We start from the raw sequence: 24,529 nt of genomic DNA, 5'->3' as shown, positions 1-24,529 counted from the left end.
TTCTGTATCATGGACTTACAGATCTATCATTCAGTCAAATCACATGTTCTGAAGAAAAAAAGCCTACAAGTTAATGTCATACAAACACAGGTGCCTCTAATAATCTCTGTGTCCAGGGCTATTCTACCCCTTTCAGTTACAATTCTGACTTGGGCATTATTCCATTCAGCCCCCCCCCACTCCCTTTCCTCCTCCCTTCCTGAAGCCCAGCCCCCCACTCCCTGCCCTGCCACCACCCCCGCCACCTCCCACAGCCCCACCTCTGCTCCTTGCTCAGGGCCTCGGCATGCTGCCTGTTCTCGCTGTGCCATAGCTGCAGCTCATTCTGCATGGCGTCAACATCCTCTTGGATGTAGTCCATGATCTTCCCCAGCGGAAGTGCACTCTTACACAGGGTCTGGATAGACACTCGGAGCTTCTCTATCTCCTTGGAAACAATGTCCTTCTCCTTCTTCCATGCTGACTCAAAGATGAGTGATCTCTCCTTTCATTACGGCAGGGAGGAAGAGAATGTCTTAAAACCAACTTAGACAAGTTAGGGACAGCACCCCAAGCAGGTCCCACAGAAGGGAAACTTGATAAACTTATCAGAAATGACAATGTTTACTCTGCAAAGTCCTTTGAAAGGAGCTCAGATGACAAAGGAAATATTGGCAAAACATAGATTGCATAAAGACATGTAGTAAATAGAATTCAGAGAGAACACAAAAGCTAAGTAGCAGCAAGTAAACAAACCAACCAGAAGAGGGGCAAGAGACACAGAGACACGTCACTGAAGGTGACATTCAGATGGTCATGAGCACATCAAAGTGTGTCCAAGAGCCCCAGTGGCTCCTAGTGCAACTTAGACAGCAATGCCTGGTGCCAAGCAGGAGAAACTGAATCAATGGTAATCGCTAGTGAGACAGTTTGGGATGACTTTAAAGACTACTTGAGGGAGTCTTCAAAGACTTTCCTGGTGCTATAGCTTGAGTCCGAAGACATCTGCGGAAGGTTTTTACTTCATCCTCCAGAACTTCCCAGCTGAAGGACTGTTTACGATGCGGGCCTACCTAAAGGAAGCTCTATCACTGTCACTGGGAGCTGCCTTTGAGGGCGCATCTGACCCTGACCTCTGCTCCTCAGCGGCATGGGTCAGCAGCTGTGCTTTGTGGTCAACACACCCTCTCCATAATGACACTCAGCCTCACCAAGGCCCAGAGCAACAGTGCTGACTAAGCACAGATGGAAACGCCATAAGCTGTGAGCCAAAACACAACTTTCTTCCTTCAAGTTGTTCTTCTCAGGTTTTTTGACACAGTGACAGAAAACTAATGAACACACAATCCAGCAAATGTACATCTCAGTATTTACTTAGAAAACACCTGAAATTTACATTCACACAAAGATCTACAAATAAATGTTGAGACCTTATTCAAACTAGCTACAAGTTTACATGGTGGCATATGCTTGTAACTCTAACACCTGGCAGGCAGAAGCAGGAGGATCAGAAGTCAGAGATTACCTTCAGCTACAGAGCCAGCTGGAGGCCCACTTGAGGTCTGTCTCAATACAAATCAAAATAAAGGAAAAGGTATCAAACAGCCATGAGCTAGAAATAACCAAGACATGTCAAGTAAACTATGGTATCTGTATATCATTGAAGACTACTCAGCCCAAACATACAGAATCACTTAGACAACTCTTGGAGAATTATAAATCACAGTTGAAATTACAGGTCACAATACACACACACACATCCGAGTAGAAATGGAGACAAGCAGGTGGGGTCTGCCACATGTAGTCACGGCACTGCTACTACCTAGTAGAAAGGGTTTGCCAAGCTGGGTACGCACTACTAAGATGCTGGGGTGACAAGCAAACTGGGGTGTGCACCATGGGCAGAAACACACCACAGGCTGCTCATGCCCAGAGACAGATAAGGGCTGGGGAGCAGCAAGTGTCATAGGTGGGACACAGTAGACACAATAAAGGTTTTGGTTTGATCCTGACCAATAACAGCAACAGAAGGCATGTAAGCATCAAAGGAAACTAATAATATCTGCATTTAGAAGCCATTCAGCTCAGACATCAGCATAAAGGCCTTAGTGACAACGGGAAGGCAGGAGCTTGGTATGAAGCATGTGTCAGTCTTTAGTTGGTTGGTCCGTGTTTTGTTTTGTTCTGAGATGGGGTTTCAACTGGCCCCAAATTTGCTATGTAGCCAAGGGCAACCTTGAACTCCCGACCCTTCCGTTTCCACCTCCTGAGTGCTGGGATGAGTACCAGGCACAGCAGGCGATGGCGGGTTCCGTCATGACTTTTTAAACAGCAGTTTTTCATTGCATTGTTGAAACCACACAGACCAGTCACACTCCAGGATCCTGTTTCAGCAACTGGATCTCACAGGCCAGCCTCTGTGCGATCCTTCTCAGAGACACAGGCATCAGCCATTCCAGCCCCTGACCACCACAACTTTGCTTTTTAACTATTATGACTTGTGAATGAAGCAACATCAGTATCACCTTCAACAGGAACCAAGCCAGCTCCCTGGGCCTCAGACACACAACCCGCAACAGCTGTGCTCACCTGATCCCTGCACATGCATTATTTCTGAGGCCCATTCCCTTTCCCCTGAATGACTATGCTGACAAGGTAGAAACCCACAGGTCACAGGGCACTATGACCGTGTTCTGCACTTATTATAAAACAAACAAACCAAATTCGCTCAAACTTACAGACCTCTTCTTTAAGCTTAAGCTTTTGTAAAGGAAATAAATCACGGCAATAATGATAATAATAATAATAATGATTACTAGTATATTATTGCTATTAAGGTCACTGAGGAAACAGCAATAAGGATGTCTGCTACCTCTGCAACCCTCCATGGAATGTCAGTGGAAACAATGTCCCTAACTCATCAACTCAAAGGATATAAGAACAACAGATGAACTGAGCCAAACCAAAGCACCAACAACAAACTTGTGTGTAGGACTGAGCATCATAGATTCTCTTGAGCAGTCCCTGAGTGGAGACATGGCTGGTGACACCACGCCACCTAGTGGCCAAGTAAGACTCTGAGGTGCAACCCCCATCACCAAGAGACCAAAGTCACAGGGAACTCAGTTCAATAGAACTACTGCAGACTGGTTGCCTTAATTAAAACACAACATGAGGTTTATCATGTCATTATTAGTATTATGTCATTAGGAGATGTAGAAACCACAACAGGTGGAAAGTAACGGAGGAAATAAAGAAATAAAGCAAAGAAACTAATACAATCTGACTATAAATTACCAGGCTTTCACTGTTTTTAGTTGTTCTTGTTTATTTGCTTGGTTTTGTTTTTCTTTTAACAAGGTCTCAGTGTGTAGCCCTGGATACTCCAGAATTCACTCTCTAAATCAAGCTGGCCTTAAATTCATAGCGATCTTGGCTAAATTACCCAACTTTTCGGCCTTACCCAGCATGAAGGAAATCTCACTGCAGGGGCTGCACCAATCAGCCCAGGACTCAGGAAGGGCAGAGACAGCACAGAGAATGGGGAAGAGGGAAGGAGAGCGCTGCAATGACATTTCCAGACATAAACCAGACGCACATCAGTATGAAGGACAAAGTCAGAGAACCAGATGGCCACACTCAGTACTGAGTCTGGACTGACCAGTCACCTGAGGGTGAAGCAGATGGCTTCAGCTGTGAGAGAGAAAAACATGACTACTTACAGCAGGTAGAACTAACATCAGACCCACCGTGCTGTGTGCAGAAAAGAGCTAAAGTCTGCATCACAAAAGAGGATTTTCAAAGCAATTTTAAAAATTAAAAATAAGACTCCCTTAGGATTAAAAAAAAAGCCAGGCAAGTAACAGACTGCAAGGATATTTACAAAATAAGACACGAAGCTCCATCCCAAAATATTCTTCATGTATGCATCCGCATACACGGCAGGGCAAGGGTGATGATGGGCAACCACACCAGCAAGTTCAAACCGGAACGCTCTGAGGAGGGAAAGGCTGTTCATAAACATACCATCCAAAATTCCAGTCTCCATCGCAGTGACAAGACGCCATAACAGAGGAAGGTCATTTATTTGGGCTTAAAGATCCAAGGTTAGCGTCCATGATGTGAAGGCATAGCAGCAGGAAGAGGAACCTGAGAGCTCACACTCTGAACCACCAAGAAGGAAGCAAAACCAGCAAACCCACAATGGTGTGAGTCTTTTAAACTCCCAATGTTTGCCTCTAATAACACACATCCTCTGACAAACCCACACCTCCGAAACCTCCCCGGAACAGTACCAACAACTGAGAAACAAGTGTTCAAATGTCAGATCTGACAAGGGACATTCTCACCGAAACCACCACAGACACCACAACTCATCCATCTTGTTTTAATGTCCCATCCTCCTACTAAGTGTGACTTAGCCCTTCTTTTGTGGAAACCTCAAGTGTTTGCCTCTGACTTTGCTGGAGGCTGATGGTAAACAGGATGTACAGCATAACAGTAAAAAAAAAAAATCCACACCAGTAAGAAAGGCCGTAGGAACAAGATACACACAGAGCTCAAAGTAAGATTGAGGCCTACAAATTCCCAGCTCTTAATTCACAATGGCACAGTGTCAGCCTGTCCACTCTACACAGAAGCCAGGAGGATGAGCAGGCCAGGCCAGCAGGAAACGGTACAAGGAAGGCACAGCAGCCTCCTGAGCAGCGGCTGCCCACACAACACCTGGAGAGCCGGGAGCAGGACCCCAGGGACAGAGCGGGGAGCAGGACCCACGGACAGAGCCAGGAGCAGGACCCACAGACATAGCTGGGAGCAGGACCCCACGGACAGAGCGGGGAGCAGGACCCACGGACAGAGCCGCACGCTCTCTAGGCCTCAGCTATGAAGGGGAACAGCAGGGAAGCATGTGAACAGGATTACTGATTTAAAATCAATGAGCACTGTAACATCTAAAGGATTTTTCAAACGTCCATGTCAGGCCTGCTCCTTACCTTCTCACCAGGTTTGGGAGACTGCTGCAGTTTCTCATAATCCTTCTTTGTCTCCAAGATCTTTTTCACAAGCCCACCTGTGAGAAACCAGGACTTTTCAGCTACGGCTTGTTATCTGCCCCAAGAGACTACTCATTATTCTTGGATCTCATCTCAAGATGAGAGAGATGCTGAATCCTCATCCTTTCTTTTTCACATCAAAATGCCTTCCCACAGAAAAGACAAACCATAGTGCCACCTACTGTTACCAGAGGCTTGTCTCAAAGTGTCCCAGATAGGAGTTTTGGAAATAAACAGATTTTTCTGCTAAAAAGAAATGTGGATTAATACCCCAAAATGTAACTACTCCCTGCAAACAGCGATTATGATGGTTTCATAGAATTGGTGCTTCTTATAGATTGTGCAGGAATATTACATTTCTCTTAGAATTCTCTGTCGTGTCCACAGCTTATGAAAAATCCTCTTCTTAAAAGTACCATTTTACACTGCAGTGTAGGCTGCTAGGGGCAGTGTCATCGCCAGTGTAGCCAAGCTGTGACCCCGTGAACCACACTTGTGCAAGGACAAGTGTGGCATGATGCCCACAGGTGCTACGGTGGCACCAGTGTTATGCAGGCAGGCAGCCACTTTCCACTTGAATCTGAGACCCATTCCACAAAAGCAAAGACTTATGTTTTCAGAGCTCAGCAGCCCCAGGAGAAAACGTCTATTCTACTAAATGGTCATAGCGTCCAACTACCCACTACATTTGTTTCTCTGTACATACAGGTTAGTGCTGCCCTCAGACCTCATCAGGGAAGGGTCTTTGTTCAGTGGATGGTGGTTAATGTGAAAGCTCACAAATGATCAAAGAACAGACAATAAATGTCAATAGCAAGCTCAGCCACAAATGGGACATCTACACTGCTCCCCTCACCTGCCCTCCAAGGCTTAGAAACTTCACTGGAGAGGGGTGAGGACAACTGTAAGAGCCAGATAATAGGGAGGAATGGAGAGAAACAGTGTCAGCATGTCAGTCAACATTCTAACGTGAGCTGCCTTCTCTCATGAGCCCTCACCCATAACTAAGAAGCGATGGACAGTAGATGGCTCTGAGGGAGGTAGAGACCCTGTTTTTAGGGGTGTGGCTTATGCTAGGTCACTCATGCCCTAGTGGATGGCCTTAGCCTATACTCAGGAGGATATAGCAGTAAACTCAAGTGGATAGACTTTTGGGTTTCTTTTTTTGCTTTGTTTTGGTTTGGTTTTTGATTTTTTTTTTTTTTTAAGGACACAAAATTGAGAGAAAGTGGGGGAGAAATTGGGTGGATCTGAGAGAAGCAAAGAGGAGAAGTTGGGGAGGGCACAAGTATTATCAAAATATATTTCATGACATTTTCAAAAAATAAAATATTACACTTAAAAGTGTCTTCCATACAAAATGCCTCAGGGAGACTACATGGATAAAGGATGACATATTATGTACATGGTGTACAACATGCTACTATGAAGGGAGGCTAAGACTGCCTCTGCTGGAATGTAAGCAGCTGACTATCAAATTCACACGCACGCACACTTTTTAAATGGAATCACTATCCATATTTTCACCTGCACTATCAGCAGGGGAACAGAGGGAGAAAGAACAAAGGAGCAGTATCACACCGCAGTGCACCCCGCCTAGCACTGCGGTGTGCCACACACTTGTAATTTCCCCATCTCCAAGACAGAAGCAAGACAATGGTCACAGTGGGTCTCCACAGTGAAGGCTAGGACAGCCAGAGCCAATAATGGAGCCTGCCTCCAACAACAACAAACCAGAGCAAAACAAATGTACACCTCTTAGTGTAGTTGGCTGTGTACATTCAGCCTTAAAGCCACAGGAATTTACATGAATAAAAACCAAACTGAGTTGGATGTGGCATATGCCTATAATTCTAGTGTTTAGGAAGCCGAGGCTTCAGGCAGCCTGGGATATATAACAATTCTATTTCATGTTCATATGTGTACAGGCATGCATATACACAATGTCTTGGGCAGATAAGACAGGGCGTCACAATGACTAGAGCCCATTCTAATCTCAGGTCCCGTGGCTCCTCCAGGCCCACACGGCAGCAGTGCTGTCCCTCCTAGAACCCAGCCGGTGTAGCTAGGCACAGGACGGCCACTTGCATGTCCTGAGCACTCAGAGTCCACACGTGCACACACATGTCTATACTCACCGTGCTTCTCCTCACCCTCCAGGTCCCCTGACGGCACCTGAGCAAAGAGCAGAAGGATCAGGGAGGCTCAACTTTCAATGCTTTTGCTACCTCTAAATAAATAACATAAGCATAAAGAAACTGCACAGCTTACTGAAAAATTAGAAAAACTGTGTCTACATAAACTGAAAGGCTGAAGTCCTCGTTTTTAAACTTATTACTAAAACCCGGACCCTCTGGTGAACTAACCATTTCCATTTCTGGGATTTCTGACAGCTGAGGAGCAGCTTCCACCACAAACTGCTCGTCATCCTCATTGTCAGAGTTCTGGGAGTCAATGATCACACTGGAGACGGTTTTACCACTTCCCGACCTGAGCAACGAGAGTCATTGCATTAGAAGTACCACCAGCCACCAGTTGTCATCAACCCCTTGCATCTGGAAACCCCACAGTTCTCAGGAGCAGAACTGCCATTGCCCGGGACAGGTGAAAGGAGATCTCAGGGAACATTAGGAACATCGAGAATACACCTCCCTCACAACACCCTCCATGCTGCCCAGAGCTCCAGGCCACCCCAGTCCTCTACCCCAGCCTTGCTGGCCCTGCTGCTCCACAAAGGCTCCCTGTTCACTGGCATTGGCTCCAAGATAGAGCAAGAGTGGCACATAGGCCACGGGGCCCATGGTCTCATCCTTTCACAGGGCAGCTCCTCTAGGCCCAGCTGACATATCCAATACCTCTGCAGTGCCTTCAGCTTTGGGATAACCAGCTACTTAACGTTTCTACAATCACACCTTCAACTCGTTTCCTTTTTATCTAGAGGTCAGGGAAACACATCCCAGTAATGGCCCACACATCCTATACACGAACACACATATTTCTCCCCTTGCCAGCCTGGAATGCATGCTGCTCTGTGGTTTAAGGCAGGGACCTAACCCTATCTTTCTTCAAAGTAAGTTTTCTCAGCACTGAGTACTACACCCTCCCAAGTTTCTCTGCACAAGCCCAAGACCCTGGCATCCCACAGCCCACGCACTAGAGAACGTGGCTCCAGTGTGACTAGAAACTCCTGGTCAGGCAGCCTCACCTGTCTCCCACCAGTGTCTCTGTGCTCTCTTGTCGTTTGACCCTGGGAGGTGCTGGCCGTGCACTCCCAGGCCGAGGTATTCTTCTAAATAAATATTGGAAGGAAAAAGCACAATATAAAACACCAGTCTCAAAGTGGACAGAACAAACAGCCAGGCCAACACCAGTGTTCACTCCCATGGCGCTGTCGGCATGACAGTCAAGACTCCACAGAGGAACACCAGCACCATCAGCCGAGCACAGTCGCCATTCATCAGCGCACAGCAGACCTTCCATTACTGGAAACTTCCCCACACTGTACAATGCCCCAACCACAGTCCTGTAACTCAGATACAAGAAAACTACACAGGTAGTTTTTGCTTACTTTGTACAAATACTTCCTTATGCCTCAGCACAAGTGGGCAGCAGATGCTATGGTGGAAGCCCCACAGCTTGTCCTGTGTATGACCACACTCCCAAACCCCAAGAGAGCACATACCTGAGGCTGGAGGGAAGCTCACTGGGGACTTCTGCATTCTCCGTCACCTCCAGCTTATCTTGGCCAGTAGGTCCAGCCTCTCCTTCTGAACAGGTGACAATCCAAACAGCAATTCAAAAAGAATCCAATTGTAACAAAAATAAATTTACTCAAATATAAATATTCAAAAAGGCATCAATCAAATAATTGGAAACTTAAATGAACTCTTTTCATCCATCACTGATGAAGCTAAAACTAACAGATGTCAAACATCTAAAGGTGGACATCTGGGGACACAGTCAAGCTCTGCTAATGCAAACTGGCTGACCAACAAAGGAATAAAGGGTGCTGAACTGAACCTGAGGAAAGGAACACCACTTAGCAAGCTATAGCCCACTCACAGGCTGCATTCCTCCACACAGTGCAGTGAGCGATCTCAGTCACTCACACATGGTGGCCCCAGAAGTGTGTGTGCTTCAGTTATAAAAACAATTCGATGATCAAATGCCTTTCACCTTCTCACACTGGGCTCCATTTCTAAATTGTCTATACTTATTCTGGGTGCTATATTCTTTTTATAGCCAGTATATAATTTTGTAATTTAAGACAAATTCTTGCTATGTAGCCCTGAATGGCCTGGATCTCACTCACAGAAGTCTCCCTATCTCTGCCTCTCAAGTGCTGAGATTAGAAATGTGCAGGATCACCTGGCTAAAACACAGTTTTTTCATTTTAATAAAAAGGCGAAGCCAGTAAGTCACAAATAAAAATTACTAAGACAATGAAATTTATTCTATTTAAAGTAAAATAAATTTATACTTCAGAAAAAAGTGGAGATAAATTGGAATTTGAACATTACAAATAAACATTATGTACTAGAAAGAACCCTGAAATGTGACCTTCTCAAAATTCAAACACAGAAACGTGTATAACCCACATACAAGACTGAAACTTAAAACACACAAATTAACACAGAGGCATCAGGTATGTTTCTTTACAGTGAAAGACTTTCACTAGAGCATTTTTTAAGCACAGAGCTGAGACCCCGTTTGGCATGTGCACATGCATGACAACAGCAAACACGTCAGAACCGCTCTTACCTGCATCACTGGGGGAGTCCCCTAGAAGAGAAGAGAGTATCAGGAAATTAGCTTTTATGTAAGGGAACCACAGCACAGTGACTTGAAGAGCAACCAGGGAAAATACAGCTGCAGGGACAGGGGTCCTCTGGGTGTTTCTCTAGCATCTCACCACCAGTCTGTTATGGTCAACCAGAACCATAAACACTAAATATTAAAGCAAGACTGGCCTGGTCACGGAGGCCCACACCAGCATTCAGGAGGTAGAGGCAGGCTGATCTCTGACAGCCAGGGCTACCAACAGAGAAACCTGTCTCCAAAAAATAAAACGAACGAAAGAAAGAAAAAGTAAAGGGTTGTGAAGGACTATCTATGCCACAGAGCTAAGTGAAGTGAATACTCAAGTCACAAAGCCACGAGAAGCATGCTGGAACAGCAGGACCAGCACGCTCAGCTCACCACATCTCCACCTCCCACAGCTCTACATCACAGCTTCCCACAGCCTGGACTACACCTTCACCCAGGGTCCTTTCCCTTCAAGTGCTGCACTCTGCACACAAACGTGGCCCACTCAGTCCAAAGTGCCACAGGGTGGATTCGAGGCAGGGATGTAGAAATAGCACAGCCTTCCAAACATCCAAACATCCTTTGGGTTCTGACTCCAGCACTCCCAGACAACAAAACAGAAGGCACATAATCTTTATGACACACTTAACATCCAGGAACATGATTACAAAAGGGCAACATGATGGGGGTGGGGCACCTTGCTGGAGAGAGCAGTACACATTCAGGTCTCCATATGAGAGCAGCCTTGCACCACATGGGGACACAAGGATGTTGGCCCCTAGGAGCAGACTCCCACAGGACATCTTCTCATGAGCACCAAGCAGAGCTCCTAGACAGAGTAATCTGAAGGAGGCAGGAATTCTTGAGGCCATGGAAAAGAAAAATGATCTAGGATCCTTTTTCTGCAAGCCCCAGGAAACCCCAATGTCACAATGCAGAGTGGGTTAATTGGTCAGAGACAATAAGTCAGTATGAAACTTCAGAGGCAGCAGTAGGGACCCAGAACAGTGTTCTAGGCAACAGGCATGAGGGACTCCACTCAATGCAGGAAGAAGGCACATGGGCATCCTCAGGTCCTTGCTTGTCCACAGACCTGTTGTTTGGGGTCTGCTCACCTCTGCTCTGATTGTCAAGGCTAACTGAACACAGACCTTCTGAAATCTAACATGTCACCATTACATTACTGCTCTGACACACTGAAACCTCCTTTAGATGACCACATGAAGTCTCCAAGGCCCTGGCTGGGCCCTCCCCCCATTCCCCTGGCCACATCTCACTTTTCATGCTTCTACTACACCGTGCCAGCCAATGCAACTCTTCCTACCCATGAACTGCACTGGGGACACCCTCCGATTTCCCAGGTCCCCCTTGATCCTCCACCCCTCTCCTCCAGTATCTCCTGTCGAATGGTTTTTCTCCATGTCTGCAGCTCACCTCGGCTTCTGTACCACCTCCAGGGTTGGCAACCCCTGTCACCCTACTTTCCCATGCATTCCCTGACACATAGTAACTGCCAAGCACTGTTTTTAAACTAGTTGGCAAATATCATCCCTCACCTGGCTGCACCCAGCAGCACAAGGCCAGCCTGCGGGAGACTCCCAGGCTTTGGGAGTACCTGGGGAGTATCCTACCATAGTCCTCTGTAACGTAAAAAGAGGCTGAAGAAATGTTCATCCAGAGACTGGAGCCACCACACATGCAGCAGTCACATTTTTGCAGGAGTGGCCTGGGGGCTCTGAACAGTAGCCCTGGAACCTGTTTCAGAGATCATTTGTGACACCTCTAAGGTCACAACTGCCACCACTTCATACCAGGGCACAATAGTCTTCGTGGGAAAGGCAGGAGTCTGCACCCTGAGAGGACACTAGTGCCTGGCAGCTGGCTTCCTCTCTTGCAGCCCAGTCTCCTCCCACCAGGAGGTGTGAAGGGGCCATTCTTACCTTTCTGCTTTACTGTTGGCTCTGGCTCAGTGCTCTCCCGCCACAGACTAGCTGAGTTATCATCTGAAATACTAGCTCAGTTAGTATTGGGTTCTCAGATCCTGGCATACAGAGTTCAAAGCTGAGCACGAGACTACGCCCTGAAGGGCTTGTGACTAAAAGGGCTGCTCACTACTGTCTGTCTGTGGGAAGCCGCCACATTATCTGTCTGCCTGGCTTTCGTAATTTATTGATTTGAGGGAGTGGTGCTTGGCATGAACTAGCCCAGCATCCTACCTCTAAGCTGCACCTCTGAACAGATATTGCACACAACTTTACTCTTCTCAAGCCCTACTGGGTTTGTTCATTCTATTGAGTTTTGTTTGAGTTTTGGGGGGTTTTTTTGGGGGGGGGCTTTGGGAGGCATTATTTTGTTTTGTTTATAAGACAGTTTGTCCCTAAACGCACATGCAGCCAAAGTTGGCACTGAACCCCACCCAGATCCTCCTGCAGGCCCCCATGATGAGATAGATGCCCAGCATTCCCCATGTTTTTAGTTTGGCTTTGTTTGTTATTGGGTGAAGGGATGTGATCCATGACTGTGGGCAAGCACGTGGAAGTCAGAGACAAGGCTGTGGACCAGTTGTCCACCTATACACAGGCTCTGAGGACCGACTTCCAGTCAGGGTCCCACGGCTAACCCTTCATCCCTGAGTACACTGTCCCATATTCTGAAACAGTCTTTACCACTCTAGTGCTGTGTCAGAGCCTCACACAGATGTCAGCTAGTAAGGTAGAGATGCTGTTAGATCTGATTGCATAACCACATTTTCAAACAGTGGAAAGGTTTTAATTAGAACACAGCTTGGATTTCAAATAATAAACAGAATGATTCCATCCAATGTGGCTATTGTTAGAGAATGTCTATGCTGGTGTACTTGGTGTGGGAGCTGCCTGCTGAAGTGTTTACAGAAAATTATCAGATGTCTTTACTACATGTTGTAATCATTCCTAAAACTCCGCAGCTAAGGTAAAGCAGCACAGAGAGCCAAAGCACCGGGAACTACACTGGTGTATTTTTTTCTGTACTATTGTACAACGCTGTTGTACACTGTTCAGCATTTTTTATGACAACAACTAAAAATAATGAGTGAAGTAAAGTGAGCAAATGAAAAGATGGCCAGGAAATGTCCAACTACAGGCAGCACACAACACATGGTCCACGCTCGCATTACAGCACAACACGCAAGGAGAAGGTGCTCACGGCTCAGGAGCCATGGGTGGACTCCTGTTGAGCTGTCACCCCTGAGACGGAAACAAACCCACACAGTCTCCTCTGGGGAACACACAGTAGCACCTATCATGTGCAGGACTGGCCAGCCAGCAGATGGCTGCTTTCTCTGAAAACACAGACCAGGCATGATGGTGCACACCTGCCACCTCAGGCCCCAAGACAGAGGCAGGACTCACAGTGAGACCTATGTCAAAAGAAAATGAAAAGAAAGATGGATGGATGGATGGATGGATGGATGGACGGGTGGATGGGTTGGTGGGTGGGTGGATGAATGGATGGAAGATGGATGAATGGATGGAAGATGGATGGATGGATGGATGGATGGATGGATGGATGGATGGATGATGGGTTCCTCTCTGAAGAACTCGAACTAAAAATCAAAGGCTGTCACAAGGAAAGGACACTTCCGCTGACACCAGCACACTGAATCTGGAAACCATACTCATGTAAGTTACTGAAGAACTGACAGTTGATGGTAAATTCTCAGTTCCAAAACTGCTGTAAGACAGTGCTCATGATCATGAGAGTGGCCAGGCAGGTACAGGGCTAGTTCCTGGCTGAGACCTAAACAGTATCAGGACTCGATGACAGAAGGGTCAGGCAAGAGATGCCTGGGGCACTCTGGAGCCCAGACTCTGCTCCTCACCACAGTTACCTAAATCCACAGCATCAGCCCTATGACTCAGGAGCCGCATAGGAGCCTAAGCCTAATCACCCCACTAGGGGGCAATATGGGAACAACAGTCTGCTCACCCTCCTAGGGGCATCAGGTTTCATTCTCATGTATTGAACACTCAACAGTATAGTATACACTTCTTAAGGACAAAACTTAAGTTTTCACACCTGTAGATAAGGTTTATAGACTGTTCAACATAAGCCTAAGAGTGATTTCAATTTATTTTATATGAATGGTTCCACTAAGCTGTCAGCTAGATAATTACATCTTGCTCACTCTCGGAGCAGGCATGTCCATGCCCCTGTGCAAAGAGGAACACAAGGGCTTGAGAACGTGGCTCAGGGATCCATCCACTTGAAAGACTGTTCCAGGCCATGAGGTGGGTCAGCAGAAGTGGGGCTCACCCACTGGTCTTGGATGAGGAGTCACAAGTAAACAAATGGGAGCTCTCCCCAGAATAAAACACTACAGGAGTCACTGCCTTCCTCATGCACTCATGTGCACAGACATAGACCATGCACACCAAAAGAAAACAAACTCTACAAAATCTGGTAGACACAAGGCAAGTTAAGCCCAGAAAAGTTTTACTTTCTCCTAAAATCAAAGTTGGCATCATGTTTTTCCTTGAGCACAACTCAAGCTTCTGTTCTACAGAGTGTGGTTAAAGCCGAAGCACACTGTAGTGCCCGGCAGTGAGCGTGAGCCTGCACACTTCTCTTCCTCTCCAGCCTTAACTGTGCTGAGTGTCACAAGCCATGGACATCCTTTAAGGCCTTAAAGGATGTTTTGTATTCATAGTTCGGTGTGTGCACATGTGTGTCTGTGTAGGCCATGGCACACATATCGAGACCAGACTGACTTCTGAAAGTCTGTTTTCTCTCTCTACAATGTGGGTTCCAGGGATCAACCTCAGATTGCCAGGACTGGCCAAAGGTATTTCAACCTAGTAAGATCGCAATGGCCCACTTCTAAAGCCTTAATGGTAGAAAGTTCATAATGAAACAAAGTAGAGCCCCTGGTGACGTAAAAATGTAACCCAACCACATTATCTTAGTGAATGTCAGTATCAAGATGAGCAAGGTGTCTTGGCTTATCCCTTATATGTTATGCACATACATTGTACCCATCAAACACATGTAATATATTTATTTTGTACACACACAATAAATACAGAAAGGCAAGCTAGGCATGGCATACACCTGTAATCAATCTCAGTATCTGAGATGCTGAGGCAGGAGGATCACTGTAAGTTTGAGACCAGCTTGGACTATAGAATGAGATGCTGTCTCAAAAAAAGAAAAGAAAAGAAAGAAGAAAAAAATGGGGTGGGGAGGTACTTAAAAAGATTCACTTCAAGCTGACTTAGTAAAATTATCACATAACTTAGCAAACTAAATCAAACTGAATGGGAAGTAATATCTGACCCTCAGTATATAGGAAAAAATATGACAAGCATTAAAAAGGTGCTTGAATACAAACGATCCGTTGCTATACAGACATGTAAATATTATGTATCAAAAGGTGACAAATTTACACTGAAGACCAGTTTCTGTCTTAGCATCTACACGACACGGACAGTTAAGAATCGTACCCGAGAGGAATCAAACTGAAGGACGCATTTCTCTTACCTATTTCTGGAGTTGTCGTTTCCTGATCTGGTTCGTCATTTAGTCCCGACACTATGGAGTCTAAAATCTTAGCTGAAATATTATCCTCTTTCCTTCCTGACATAAAACAGTTAACAGCAGATTAAAATGCTGTAGGAGTTGTATATCTGGGCTGCTTTAGTTAGGATGCTAACAAGGCCCACTACCAGGGTCACCAACAAGCTGCCTGTCCTCTCAGTGCCCAACTCTCAGCCGCCCAAGATGCCCCTCAGAAGGCCAGACAAGGTCCCTTCTCCTCGCCAACATGCCCTCTTCAATTTTTCTCTTGTCTCCCACCTTCCATTCTGAGTCTTGGCAGGTCCTCTGCTCCTCCAGGCATCTGGGTTTACAACCATCTAAAGGCCACACTGTGACCAGACTGAGAGTGTTCATCTGTGGTCACACCTTCTGTTTCCATGACTTTCTCTGACATGCATACATATGGGCACACCTCCGCTTGCTTCACTTGTCTCAAACTTGACTGTCCCAGAGTTCTTGGCACTAACACCTAACCCTCCAATCAGCACCTCCACCCCAAGTCTCCCAGAAGGTTCTTCCCTTTGAGTCCCTTCTTTCCTAACTGGTGGCATCCAATCCACCATCTGTAAAAGCAAATCTACCTAACTCTCCCCTGTTCCCATTGCGGCTCAGTTATTCCTCTATTCAGTCACCGTCACCTCTCCATGCTACAGCTCCTCAAAGTCTTCCAGCCTCCGTATACCCCCAGAGCCAAATCTCATCTCTACCCTGTGAAAATTCCACCAAGGCCTTCCACTCATGCCTGCTGTCCACACAGCCAAGAAGTTTCTTGGGGCCCTGGCAGCTGTCCAACCACTGTCCCTTCCTCCACTCTCCACAGCGGGGCTCTTGCCATGCATACAGGCAAGCCTACAGCCGCTCACGGTCTCCTCAGGGTCTGCTCCAGGGCCTCTTTCTTCCCAGGCAGCTAAGCAGACGCCTGGCTCAGTGAGGCTCTTGTTGCCCGAGTCTCTCATTCCCACTTCTCTTGGTTTTATTTTCCTTCAATAGAATTATCACAGACACAGGCTTACATGCCAGCAGTCTCTTTATACTTTGAATTCTGCCCAGTAATGAGAGGAAGGTTCAAATGGGCAACCTCAGTCCATGACTAACTTAGAGCAGCAGCTCACTGGGGTAGCCCTGATAAAAGCCCACAGTCCTACCCTATCTACTGTAGCCTCAGGAGACACTCTGGGGCTGAGGCCTGAGGTCATGAAGGGGCAAGCCCTGAGTGGCCACCCTCCATAGTCAGAGATCACCCAAAGCAAAGGATCAGGCAGTGACTAGTTAGCTCCATTCTCAGACACTCACTCCCCAGCCTCACTACGTAGCTCATGAGATCTTACCAAGCTGCTTCATGCTATGGTCCTTCTTAGCTTTACGGGAGGAAGACTTATGTTCCTTTTCAGGGGAAAGGTTATTTTCACTGGCTCTAGAGTCCCTTCTTCCTGACATGAAATTGCACAACGGAAATAAGTGTTAAACTTACAAATGCTGCACTTAGCAAAAGTGAACTAAGATGAAGTCAGTAAGTTCTGACATAATGAACTGCTTCTGAGTACATTAGTATCATATTCTCCTGCTTCATCGTCTTCTAAGTGCTACAGTGATTCCAGAAGGACCTAGGAGGCTATTCATGGCAAACATGTGTACCCAAGTCCCTTGTTCTTTATAGTGGTGGTAAGGCTCATGATGTGAACCAAACACCCAAAGTCAGGATATTTGCTCAAGAAAGGCAGACTGGTGCAGTGCCAGCCTTGCAGATAGAAGGACTTCTGGTGAGCCAGTGGCTGGCTAGTGAGACTAGGAAGATAAATCCACTAATCTGCTCCCTAGCTCAGTGAAGCTTATAGTCATAAATCTTCCAAGTCCCTGATGGTGAATTCACTTGGGGATCACAGAGAAGGGAGAGGAAGAGGTAAAAGACAGTCTCTCTCTCTCTCTCTCTCTCTCTCTCTCTCACAAACACACACACACACACACACACACACACACACACAAAGCATCTAAGCTAGCAAATATTAGAAAGCAAGAGCATGATAATGTACACATGTAATCCCAGCTCTCAGGAGGTTGAGGAGGCTGAACTACAAAGTATGTTTGAAGCTGGTTACATAGGAAGACCCTGTTTCAGACAAAGCAACCAAGAAAAAGCAGGGTGAGAAAGGACAATAAAATTAACACAACACAAGGTATCAATAATCACCTCAACTAAAAGACACTAGCACATCACACACACACACACACACAAACACATGAGACCAACTTCCCAAATTACAGAAGACATAGATAACTCAGGTCAAGACCTGACAAGTCATCCTGCTTACTTTATGAGAAAGAGCAAGTGTGAGTGATAAAGTGAATTAAAAAAAAAATACTGGGAAGAAAAAGAAAACAAAACAAAAACTCCAGGCACAACTTCAATGTGTACACATTTAATCCCAGCACTCAGGAGACAGAGGTATCTCTGAGTTCAAGGCAGCCAGGGCTACACAGAAAGACCTTGTCTCTAAAAACAAAATAAACAAAAAATCAGTTTATATAAAATTTCTTTTAAAAGAACAGTGGAAGGAGATAGGAGTTAACACATAGCACAGGGTCCTTGAGACCCGAAAAAGGCAGTTACCCAGGATGCCATCCTGAACAATCTAGAACCTCAACTACACCATAAATTAAAATAAGGAACTAATTTAAAAGATTAAATAATACAAATGCCTGATAAAACCAATTTTCATGTCTCAGACTGCTAGATATAACAGCAAACCCACAAGCAGCTAGAATATCGAGCCCTCAGAGAAGTCAGAAACCATACCCAGTGAGGCAGAGGAAACCAGAGGAGAGGAGAATGCTTAAATGCTGCAGGCATCCTAAAGATGGCTGCATGAAAACAAAACCCTGCACCATACTCCACAGAGGTCAGGCCAGTGGAACAGGTACTTCACAGGGAAGCACCATCTTCTTACCAGGAATCACATTCCTGAGGCTCTTCTGTCCTGAGAGCTCAGCCCCTCAACTGGGTTCCTTCTTTAAATGCAACAACACCTGGGGGGGGGGGGTCCCGTGTCTGATCTGCAACAGGGTTAAACTCTACCAGAGTGGAAAAGCCAATGAGACCAAGATGACTGACAAGCAATTCTGAAAAGAAAGTTCAATCCACCCTTTTGATTTCAACAAGTTCTCCTGCACTGGGTGCTGTAGGTTTGCACACATCCGCACATGCCCCTCTGTGAGCATGGGCAAAAGCCACCATCTCCAGCTGCATAGTTGACTCCTCCCCAGATGTGGCAGTGCTGTGCTCCCCAGGGTTTCCATTTACTACACTCTGGCCAGACACGGAGAGGCCGGCCTACATGTGAGCTACGTGCACAAGTAACTTTGCAATACCTTCCAGTGAATTCTTGGATCGACGTTTTGTTGCTTTTAATGTTGAGGACCTGGATGCTCCCACAGAAATGTCAGCCTTAAAGAAGAGAAGAAAAAGTATTAGTTGGCCCACTGCACATCAGTTCTAACAGAACTTACTTCCCATGCTCTGCTGGAAGAGTCCTTTATGACTGTAGCAGATGTGACCACACACTCACCTGAGGTGGCAGCTAGAAGATACCATCCCTCCTTGCCCTGCAATGAGACCTGTCTACACCACTTCCTGTGAGAAACAGTGATAGGGCTGTGCGGGGCCTGCTTCTGTCCCTACACAGTCCTACGGCTCCAGGACAAGACGCTTGCGGAACTGTGCTAGGTGGCAGGTAATTTTCTCACTGGCTCAACTCCTCAGGGTGTGTAGTATTTGCACAGACTGAAATACCACAGTGTTAATTAGCAACATAGCCCTAGAGGGCCACCAACTTAGATGAAGCCCATCACTGACCAAAATGAGAGAGAGAGAGAGAGAGAGAGAGAGAGAGAGAGAGAGAGAGAACACAGTCCTCTCCCTTAATCCCTTCCTCCTCCACCTCCTCCTCCTCCCAAGCATTCCCTCCTCTTTGTCCTTCACTCTCCTCTCCCAACCATCCACCTTGCCTGGCACAATCCCAGACTCCCACGCCCAAGTAGCTCCATGGCTCCTAGGTCCTGCTCCAGCCACCTGCAGCAGATGGTTCTGAATAGTTCAAGATGAACTGCAGAAGTTGGTGCCGACCCATCAATGGTGTTTGAGTGCAGCCTCCCCAGGATAGCCATAAGCATAGCAGCTAGGAGACAGACTGCAGGGTCCCAGACCCACCTGGCTCTCCACAGAAGCCACCCCACCTGCCCAGCGGGTGATAGACAGATGTATCATAGCTTTTATAACAGAGCATGAGTGAGACAGCTCTCCTCCCAGCAGACCAGAAAGGATAAAGCACTCAAAGCTACAATGCAAGTTTAAACGGAAATCTCTTAAAATGGTTCTTCAGTAGCTAGGAAGATGTCTCAGTGGGTAACAGTGCTGGTTGCAAATGGGAAATGAATTTCTGGGTATATCTGTGGAATCAGTTAGATCAATGAGATGGAAAGACACCCCTATCCCCACTATTCATAGAGCCATTTCACTTGGCTGAATTCTATGATCAGTTCCTTCAAGTGTCTGTGGCTGTCTCCCCTGCTGATGGACTATAAGCAGAACTAAATCCTTTCCTTCTTACAGGATTTTTATCAAACAGAAAAGTAACTAAAACACCACTCAAACTTAAGGACCTGAGCTGGAACTCCAGAATCCACATAAGAGCTAGAAGCGTAGCTCAGGTATCTACAGCTCCACTGTTCCTACAGAGTTGGGAGGTGAAGACAAGAGAACTCCAGGAAACTTGAACCAGTTAGCCTGGGGTACACAGCAGAAAAACAACGAAGACCCTGCCTCAAATAAGCTGGAAGTGAAAGACTGATACCAAGGATGTCTTCCAATCTACACACAAACATCATGGCAGACAATGGCTACATTTACACACATATGCGTGTGCACACACATATCACACACATATGCGTGTGCACACACATATCACACACATGCATTCATTTGTACACACATACACACACACACACACACACACACACACGATGCTGACTTTTATTGTCAACTTGACACAAACTACAGAAACGAGAAAAGAGGAAGCCTCTATTTAAGAACTGCCTCTGTCAAGAGGCAGGCGTGATGACGCACACCTCTAATCCCAGCACTCAGGAAGCAGAGATGGGCAGGTCTCTGAGACTGAGATTAAACTGGTCTGCAGAGCAAGTTCCGGGAAAGCCAGGGCTACATAGAGAAACCCTGTCTCAAAAAAGGGAGGGAGGGAGGGAGAGAGGGAGGAAGGAAGGAAACTGCCTCCATCAGATGGCCTGCGGGCATGTCTATGGGCACTTTCTAGAATGGAGTTTGATGTGGGCAGTGCCGTGCCTGGCAGGTAGGCGGAGACTATAGAAAACCAGCTGACTGAGAGCCTGAGAACAGGGCAGGAGTCAGTGTTCCTTTACACTCTGTTTCGGGTCCTATCTCCAGGCTTCCTTGACAGACTGTGACGTGGAAGTATAAGCCATTAATAAGCCTTTGCCCCACCCTCCCTCAGGTTGGTTTGGTCAGTGTTTTATCATGGCAATAGAAAAGTAAACAGAGACAGATGGACAGACAGACAGACAAATGGACAAACAAACATACCAACCGTTTTTTAAAACTTTACCTCCATCTCTGCTTTGACATCTTTGAAAGATCCATCAGGCAACTTTTTAGATATCTCCCCTGAGCTTGCTGACTATAAAAAGAAGAATCCTTTTTACACTTCAGAATTGTTAAAAATCTATAATATTAACAATGGAAAAACACTACCAAGATACTGTACATATAACTGAAGAACAAACAAGATAATCTCTCACAAAGGAGCACATCACACTCCAGGTCTGACAGCCATGTTATTCTGCTGAAAAGTCCCGAGGGAACTCCAAGAAAGTTGCAGGAGATCTAGAAATACTCTCAAGTAGGTAGGGCCAGGTTACCCAAGATCAGAAGTGAGAGGTGGTGTGACTGTAAGCTCACTCCTGTCTTCTCAGTGTCTCCTGATAAAGGAGCAACTTCAAAGGATTCTTCATAGCAAAAGTGCAAACACTGTCAGGAACCGTATGAGTGCTGTTAATACCATCTTATTCCTTAAATCAGTTCTCTGAAGATCTGGACAAAAGGAGGCAGGCTGTCATCACTAAGTTCATGATGAGGTTATGGAGGGGTCACTATGGTTGCTGGGTTCAGGCCACCCTCAAAGCCCCACAGAGGGGCAACGAGGAGGCGGCCAGGCCCCAGCAAAGTCTACGGCTAGGCTCTAAGGTCACCCTGGAACTCTGCTGACCACACACACGCTTGCACCTGTCTTCTCAACAGGCAGCTTGAGGCCATCCCCACCTCCTCCTAGACAGCAAGAGAGCAGGGCTGGAAACTGACAAGAGCTGGAGTGACAGCAGCAAACACTAGGGAGGTCCTTTGTGAGGAGTTTCCAAGTAGTTCACCTCTACACGCACTTCTGGCCAAAGTAAACTTCATCGTTGTTTTCCTGGACCCACAAGAGCTCAATAAAGGTACCTCAGGATCAACAACAGAAGAATCAGACAGACAAAACCACAAGACCCCAAAACTAAATTTCACTTGACTGTGGTGGCCTATCCTTTGAAACAAAACCATCACTTGTACTTGGTTCTTATCCAAACACCCCTCTCTGGGACTACCTTTCTCTGTTAGCCACTCACAGCATCAGCAGCTCCACTGAGCATGACATGGAGATGCTTGTTCTGGAGTCAGACCTGAGGAAGGCTGTCCGTATGAGGGACTGCCTCACACACTTAAAATACACCAGAATACACTAGTGCCTCTAAAAACACAGATCAATAAACACTATTTTCTTAGGCCACTAAAAGGAGGCAAAGATAAGATATAGATGACTTCCAAAACTCATGAAGGAAACCAGGTCACTGTGACACAGGTACACTATGACACCGAGTACATTACTCCGGGATGTGTGTGAGGTTAAAATGTGACATAAATAGCAAACGCCCAAGTGCCCGGCAGAATGCTCAACTACCAATGAGACCTCAGCAATCTCACTGCACCATACCTCAAGAAGGGAACATGCTGCCAGCCAGACAGGCAGTGCCAGGACACCCTCATGGCTATCCCTACAGAGCCCACTCCTCCCACTAACAGCCACACTGAGATGCAACACAGACCAAGAGACTGTCACAGGCGGGTTTAGAACCAGCCCAGATCTCAACTGCACTCTGGCCAGCAGCTGCAGAGCAGGTAGCTCTCAGGCCCTCTAGGATGCTTTGTACATACTGGACCACCAGGTCATCTGGAAAAGGAGTCCAGACCTAGGATGATCTCCACTGGGCTCTAAAATAACCTGGGAGAAGAATCCCTGGACATGCAGTCAAGGATTATCTAGATTTAACTGAGCTGGGAAGCCATGCTGACTATGGTGAGCACTGTTTCATGGGCTGGGGTCCCAGAAAAAGTACAAAGGAAAAGGCTATCTGCTTCTCAACCTTGGAACTACAAGCCAGAGGAAACCTTCCTGAAAACTGATTGTCAGGTACTTGTCACAGCTATGGGAAAAGTGACTGGTGTGCATGGGGCCAGTCCCAAAGTCACCTGACCCAGGAAGCAGTAAGAAGCCAAAGGAATCCCCGGCCAACCTTAATTATACCTGAAATGCCACTGAACAAGAATTACAGGAAAATGAAAGTCTTCTGACACTTAGAATGTGTGAAGACCTTTGAAACTAGCTCTAATCCTTAATAAGCTCAGTCATGTCCATGTTCAGAAGAGGCCATACAGTGTTCCCAGCTGTGTATGTGGAATCTGACAGGATGCACAAACAGCAGCAAGCAAAGGGCCTTTGAATAATCTGCAAGACAAAGCAAGGCCTCAGCAAACAGCTCCTGCTTTCAGCTGCTGCTTCCTCCACAGGCTTGGCAGGGCACTGTCAAGCTCTGAGGACAGAAGACATCTGACAGCAGTGTCTCGCTGGCCTCCTCTCCGGATTCACTTTCCAGTACACTAAACACTTCACAGCCCCTACCAACTGCTCACACCACCCCAACACCCAAGACCTGAAACACCACCATCCCTTGCCTGGGTGCTTGATTCTCTGCTTCACCTAATGTCCACTGCATACCTACTACGTGTCAGTTCTCTATTAGGCCAGGTTTTCAATAGTGAACATATATATCACCCAGAATATGTACCTAAGGATGTTTTAAATATGCCTGAAAACTTGCTGAAGAATACTGAGTTAATAAGTGATAAAAAAACATTTAAAGTTTTTAAGAACTGGGCCAATAAGATGGTTCAGCGAGTACAAGCATTTTTCATGCAAACCCAGCAGCTGAAGTTTGATGTCCAGAGCCCAGTCTAAAGGTTAGGAGAAAACCAACTCTGCAAAGCTGTCCTCTGGACCCCAAACTGTAGCATGCACACACCCGCATCTACACACACTTTGTACACCCACATATAACAACAATTTTGAGAATAAATAAATAAATTTCTTCAAAAAAAAAAAAAAAAAAAAAACACCTGGCAAGAAACTGGTATCTTTGAATTACTTCAAGGAATCAAACACAGCCACAATTTTTCAAAGCCTATTATAAGGATGACAGATATCCTGGCTGGTTTTGTGTGTCAAGTTGTAGAGTCATCAGAGAGGAATGAGTCTCAATTGAGAAAATGCTTCCATGAGATCCAGCTGTAAGGCACGTTCTCAATTAGTGATCAGTGGGAAAGGGTCCACACCACTGTAGGTGGTGCCATCCCTGGGCTGGTGGTCCTGGGTTCTATAAGAAAGCAGGCTGAGCAAACCATAGGAAGCAAGCCAGTAAGCAGTTCTCCTCCAAGGTCTCTGCATCACTCCTGCCTCCAGGTTCCTGCCCTGCTTGAGTTCCTGTCCTGACTTCCCCCAATGATAGACTATGATCTGGAAATGTAAATGGAATACATTCTTTTGTTCTCAACTTGCATTTTGGTCATGGTGTTTCATCACAGCAACAGAAACTCTAGGTAAGACATCGGGAGCTGAAGAGAGGGTGCTGTGATTAAGAGTCCCTGCTAACTCTTGTAAAGCAGAGTTCAGTTCTCAGCACCCACACACCAGGCAGCTCATAATTATCCATGTGTCTCTAAC

The 24,529-nt window shown here is 46.3% G+C and overlaps 1 protein-coding gene across 2 annotated transcripts in view; it reads right to left on the bottom strand.

Annotated features, from left to right (window-relative positions):
- The window catches only part of TRAF3IP1 (TRAF3 interacting protein 1), a gene marked incomplete at its 5' end in the record, with an annotated part of 34,293 nt that overhangs the window by 2,801 nt on the left and 6,963 nt on the right, over nt 1-24,529 (bottom strand). Inside the window, 11 exons of one of the 2 annotated variants that reach the window (XM_080932662.1) lie at nt 261-484; nt 4,974-5,050; nt 7,172-7,208; nt 7,400-7,523; nt 8,239-8,322; nt 8,716-8,800; nt 9,795-9,815; nt 11,780-11,850; nt 15,320-15,452; nt 18,780-18,855; nt 21,047-21,118. In XM_080932662.1, coding sequence (XP_080788788.1) covers nt 261-484; nt 4,974-5,050; nt 7,172-7,208; nt 7,400-7,523; nt 8,239-8,322; nt 8,716-8,800; nt 9,795-9,815; nt 11,780-11,850; nt 15,320-15,452; nt 18,780-18,855; nt 21,047-21,118 — 1,004 coding nt within the window. The remainder of the gene's footprint in view (nt 1-260; nt 485-4,973; nt 5,051-7,171; nt 7,209-7,399; nt 7,524-8,238; nt 8,323-8,715; nt 8,801-9,794; nt 9,816-11,779; nt 11,851-15,319; nt 15,453-18,779; nt 18,856-21,046; nt 21,119-24,529) is intronic. The other variant, XM_080932663.1, reaches the window with a different exon arrangement.

Source organism: Micromys minutus, assembly GCF_963924665.1.
Source record: "Micromys minutus genome assembly, chromosome: 19".
In the NCBI taxonomy this organism is placed as follows: domain Eukaryota; kingdom Metazoa; phylum Chordata; class Mammalia; order Rodentia; family Muridae; genus Micromys; species Micromys minutus.
Note: the sequence above shows the minus strand (reverse complement) of the source record. Positions and strands in the feature narration are given on the sequence as shown.